Source organism: Pteropus vampyrus, unplaced genomic scaffold (genome assembly GCF_000151845.1).
Source record: "Pteropus vampyrus isolate Shadow unplaced genomic scaffold, Pvam_2.0 Scaffold250, whole genome shotgun sequence".
Taxonomy (NCBI): Eukaryota; Metazoa; Chordata; class Mammalia; order Chiroptera; family Pteropodidae; genus Pteropus; species Pteropus vampyrus.
In genome coordinates this window covers 1,158,795-1,164,248 of record NW_011889031.1, presented here as the reverse complement: position 1 = coordinate 1,164,248, position 5,454 = coordinate 1,158,795, and the positions used below count along the sequence as shown (strand labels likewise).

The following is a 5,454-nucleotide window of genomic DNA, read 5'->3' as shown; positions in this document are numbered from 1 at the left end:
AGAAAGATCCAGAAGGGGGCGGGGAACCCAGACTCCTGGGTCTGAGGGAGGAGGGGCTGGAGTATGAACTTCGGGGATCAAAACGAGAAGGTGGCTGGTTCCCACTGGCAGGACTGAGCGCCGGGTATTCGGCCCAGCAAGCTTCGAGCTCTGGCCTGAGATTCGTGGGACGCTGCGGTGCTCCTGGGTTGGATTACGTGCAAAAGGGCAAGCTGAGGCCGTGGCTATAAATACCTCCTCGGACTCGACAGGAGCCCAAGGCTCCAGGCAAGTATTCCGCAGAAAACCATCATCACTAGCGCTCCCCGGTCTCAACGAGAGAGGCGTCGCCAATACCACAGATAGGTTTATTGCTCCTGGCACTCAAACCCCAAGCCCATCTTCCCACGGTCCCATCCTCACCGACCAGAAAACGCAAACTCCCAGCATTCCACGCGGGGAAAAAACTACAACTCCCAGAAGGCTCCGCGCTGAGTAGAACCCGAGGACTCGTTAAGGTTCCCGCGCTCGTCTGCTATTGGTTTTCACGGCGACGTGGCCACGGGAGGCCCGTGGCGGTGATTGGCCGGCAGTTCCTGTTGCTCAAGATCCCAGAGGAGGCGGCGGAGCCTGCGCAGTTCACGGTGTAGGGCGTCGTCCGTCACGGGACCCGTGAGGCGCAGGCGCGAGCTGCCCAAAGGCAGGATGAGGGGAGGATGGGAGGAGAAGCTTTCGAAGATGTCCCCTATGAGGGCGAAGAAGACGAAGTTAAATCCTGAAAATGGGCATCAGGCAGCAGTGTCGGAAAGAGCCGAGGCTGCCTCGCGTCCGAAGGAAGGAGTAACTTCAACCCCCAACAACTCCTGGAGCGGGGTCCACGCGAATGCAACACTTGGAGTCCGCAAGCATCATGGGAGTTGTAGTTCAGACTATGAAAGGCCACCGTTACCTGGGAAACGGCCGATGGAGTATGGTTCTTGGGTCCATGAAACGGAAGGGCAAAGTTTTACTTGGTTTTACGAATTCTTTCGAGTGAAGGGGCCTGGAGCCGGGACTTCCAGATAATAGGGAGGGTAGTTTGTGGGAGGAAGAAGCTTGGGGGCGCTGACCCCCCTAGGAAAAAAGGAGCTGGGGCCTTGAACTCCTGTACCCTGGCGGAGAAAAGGGTTGAGTTCCTCCTGGAGGAGGAGAGGACTAGGGGTCCAAAATCCTGGGTCAGAAAGAGGAAAGGGCTGGGGCTATGGATTCCTAGGGCCTGAGGACAGAGTAAAGCTGATAGTCCCAATGCCTCTGTCCCAATGCTTCTGTCCCCATTTCTTCTCACCTGTGTCCACAGCATCTCTCTCTGTAGGCAGAGGGTCCCAAGCAGGCGGTGGCCCGTGGCCAGGACCCAGCTGGTAGTGGCTGAGCAGATGGTGGAGCTGAGCAGGGGTCAGTGTGGGGTGGTCAGTTCGTAGGCTGCTCCATGAAGCCTGGTGGGAAGATGAGGTGAGAAATCTTTGGTCTGAGAAACTCTGTGTGGGAGGCCTCCATGAAGTGGGTGGGTCCAAAGAAAAAATGTGACTTGCTTTAGAATAAATAAAGATAGGAGTAGGCAGGGGTGGAGAGGAAGCAAAATCAGCCATTCGTTTATATTATCGAAGCTGATGACGTGTGCTTGGGGAGTTACTATTCCACCGTGGCCACTTTTTGTTATCTGTTTGAAAATTTTTACACCTACCCTCGCTGGCATCAGAATCATCAGTGTGGTTAAAAGCAGAGATTCTGGACCCGGATTGCTTGGGTTCAAGAACTCCAGCCGGTTGACTTACTACCTTCTGGCAAGTCACTGTGCCTCACTTTCCTTCTCTGTAAATTGGGGAGATGAGGGGCTACCTTCTAGGGTGGTTATGAGATTCAATATGGCAAGATTATAAAGTTCTTAGAACACTGCCTGGTGCTTATTAAATGCTCTGTAAAAGTTCAACAAGTAAAAATAAATAAATGAAATCGAGTGAATTATCCTACCTAATTCTCAGTTTCCTTGTCTGAAAAAAAAAAAAATCGTCAATAACCTATTTCACGGGGCTTAGTCAGCATTCCGTTAGAAGTGGTAAACAGTATCTGGCATGTAGTTTATGTTCAACGAATGTTTTAACCATCACATTCCTTGGTCTCATACCAGACTTCTTGAATCAGTGTGTCTGAGGGAGGGGGCCCTGGGAACTACTATTAATAAGTCCCATTGGGATTCAGGTGTAACCCAGGTTAGACACTTCTGTTGCTGGTTTCCTTCATCCACAGTGTCTGAGCTGGGACTGAGAACAACCTGGAGTCCAAGGGAAGATCCAAGGGTAAGCTGAATAGAGGATGACTGAAGAGTCAGAGGTCAGGGGTCAAAAATCACCTTGAGCAGGGAGGTGCGGGGCACACAGAGCAGGTTCACAGCCATGGAGAGTTTCCGGAAGAACTCAGTGGCAATGTCACCCAGCCCAGCCCCCTGTAGCCAGTCCAAGACAAGGTCCAAGTTGGTTCGGATTTGGACGGCTCGAGACCATTGATAGAAAGGTCGGCCTTGACCTGTGGGAAAATGATAGCAGGGCCAATGGGTGCCTGCACCCCGCACTCCTGCCCGCCAGGCCCTTCCTGTCCTTCAGCTTGGGATAGGGAGCCGGTTCTCCAGAGTCCCAGAAGGTGAGGCCTGAGACAGTGGTGTGTCCGACTTGACGTGAGTCTCAGTGGATCCTGTCTCTGCCTCCCTGCTCCCTCCCGGTCCCACCCTCACCTCGTTCCATCAGCGAGTTGAGAAGAGATGCATTGGAAAAGAAGAACAAGTAGCCAAAAGTCTGAGACACGAGGTCCGGGTGCAGCTCGCACTGGCTGGTCAGCTCCAGGGCTGCCTGGAACACGCCCAGGGTGGGTCTCAAGCCCGGCGGCATGGCCTCCAGTTCTGCTCCGGGCCCTGGCAGCTCCGCCCCAGCGGTGAAAGGGTTACTATCCAGAAGAGCAGGCAGCGTTGAATACAGAGTCTGAGGAGATAGAGATGCAAACGAGAGCGATCAGACTGGAATCTCTAGAAGTTTCAGGTTGGTAGGCCATGAAGACACTCGGAAGCACCACCAAAGTTTTCTGGGAATTGTAGTCCATTTTACACCCTAGAGGTCTCCATAAGCAAATTCCTACTTTCCAGTTGGGTTTCTAGCATTCGTCAGGCCTGGGATACCTCAAGTCTTAAGAAAGGCTTTCCAGAAGTTTCTTGGGTATTTTTAAGACCACCTCTGGTGCCTTACCGGATTTAAAGTTTCTCAACAAAGACAGCTCGAGGAGGACAAAGGATACTGAACAAAGAGGCCCCCTTCGGTCAAAGAATTATTTATCCAGAATTCCCGAAGGAAAGAAAAAGAATAGAGAGTCAGGAAGTAGAAGTGGGGTGGCAGTTAGCCAGTGGAAAGTGAGATCAGGCCAAGGACAGGAAATGAGGTCAGAGCCAGAAATGAAATAAAACCACACTCGGCAGAGATGTACCGGATGTAAGGGCTTGGAGGAAAGGGCTCCCCAAATCAAGGCTCCTCAAGGAACACAGACTATCTGTCCCAAAAGATCCCCTTTCACTTTACAGAGAGGGACTCAGGCCCATCATCAGCCAGAAACCCTGAGAATTCCAAGAAACAGTATTAAGGTCAAAGATGGCGATGGAGCAGCAGGTAGGTCCTGTAGGATGGGCACTCCGGGGTGAAAAACACCTGTGGCTCCCAAAAGAGAGTGAATTCAGAGCAATAGGAAGTGAAGTCAGCAAACACAGGAAGTGAGGCCTGATTAAATAGGACGTTTAAATGACAGTGCCCAACACTATTTGATCTATATATACCATCTATCTCTCTATCTATCTATCATCAATCATCTGACTTACACTATTTGATCTATATATACCATCTATCTCTCTCTCTATCTATCATCAATCATCTGACTTATCAGTGATTGAATAGTGGACTTAGAAAAAGGATGCTTGCGAGAATGTTAATGGCAATATAGCCAGTTAGCGAGGCCAGACTATTAAGAGCAGATAGTTGCAGAAACAGGAAGAGAAGCCAGAAAGGTAGGAAGCGATGGAGGTTCAAACAGGAAATGGTGTCAGAACAGCAAAATGGGAGGTGATGTCAGAGAAACAGGAAATATCGTGAGGTCAAATAGGAAGCGACATCAGAGCAACGTGACGTGGTTCAAATGGGAAGTGAGGTTATGCCACACAGGAAGCAAGGGTCAAGGCCAACCTTGGTGAGGTAGTAGACAGACTGCTGGAAGGTACACATGATGACCTCATCCAGGAGGGCCATGGCTTCGTCACATAATTCCAAGTCATTGCAGAGCTGTGGGTCTGAGGATAGGCCTGGGGGTGAGAGGGGGAGCCAGAGGCTGGCAGGGAGGAGCCCAGGTCCCCAGGTGCGGGGAACGGCACGGGGCTTGGACAGGCCTGGGCCTGAGCTCACCCTCCTGGTCCGCTTCCTTCTCCATCTCTAGCACCTTCTCCTGCACAAAGCTCAGCAGCTCTGTGGTGTTGGCCATCCACAGCATGAGTGGCCGCAGCTCCACGGACACAGCCTCGGGAGTCAAAGGCACCTCAGGGACCCCCTCAGGGTGGCTGTGGAAGGAGGAAAGGACCCGTGATCCTTGCACAACCCACCACAGTGTCCAAACCCCGAGATGTGGGTCGAATTGGGGATTGACTTCCTTGGAAAAGTCGAGTCCCAAGGAAGAAAGAGCAGAAACTTGCACTAAGACGCGAGTGGGGCGAACACTGAACTGACTGCGCGTCCCAACCCCTGCACCCCACTAGGTCCTTCTCCCCAGAATTTCTCTTACTTCTCTGGCTGACGGTCTCCAATTTCTTTAATCTTTTCCTGCAGAACGATAAGATCAAAATGAAGGTAAGGAGGATGGGGCGGAAGGCCTGCCAGGTATACCCTGGTTTTTCCGGAAGCACCTTTTTTTGACAGAGACTCTCCTTACTTTTCAGATGGACTCTAACTCTCAAGTGTCCGAATGGTCTCTCCTCTTCTCTTTTAAAACACATGATTATGAGTGGTTTATCTCCCTCAGGTCCACTTCTGCTCACCTAGAGTTACTTCTCACCCCCAAGAAACTTCCTAAATCTCCTAACAGCCCTGAGCTTATTAGTATGTAACCGTCTCCCCGCCCCCCACCCGGGGCTTCTCCCTGGCGCTTCTCTCTGTAGGTCTAGTGGGTTCCTCCTCCCTCTCCTCTGGGAATGGTCTTGCCCACCGCTGCTCCAGGCTTCAGACCCAATGAGCTGACCCTGGGGCCACCTCTCGCGATCGTCTCTTGCAATTTTTCATCCAAAGGCTGCTTCTCACACTTAGATTTTGGCATATATTGTGCCCCATGCCTCGCTCTCCCAACTCCCAGAATGGGTTCTGCCATTATCCGACAGCTACGAAAGCAGGTACTGCCTTGTCTTCAAGCACAGAGGATTAATCC

At 51.8% G+C, this 5,454-nt stretch overlaps 1 protein-coding gene across 1 annotated transcript in view; it reads right to left on the bottom strand.

Annotated features, from left to right (window-relative positions):
• Nucleotides 1-333: 333 nt before the first annotated feature.
• RASIP1 (Ras interacting protein 1) overlaps nt 334-5,454 on the bottom strand; it is a 13,693-nt gene continuing 8,572 nt past the window's right edge. Inside the window, exons 6-12 of the mRNA XM_011374627.2 lie at nt 4,819-4,856; nt 4,446-4,597; nt 4,230-4,333; nt 2,744-2,987; nt 2,366-2,538; nt 1,304-1,451; nt 334-724 (exon numbers count right to left, since the gene is read on the bottom strand). Coding sequence (XP_011372929.1) covers nt 525-724; nt 1,304-1,451; nt 2,366-2,538; nt 2,744-2,987; nt 4,230-4,333; nt 4,446-4,597; nt 4,819-4,856 — 1,059 coding nt within the window. The 3' untranslated portion in view covers nt 334-524. The remainder of the gene's footprint in view (nt 725-1,303; nt 1,452-2,365; nt 2,539-2,743; nt 2,988-4,229; nt 4,334-4,445; nt 4,598-4,818; nt 4,857-5,454) is intronic.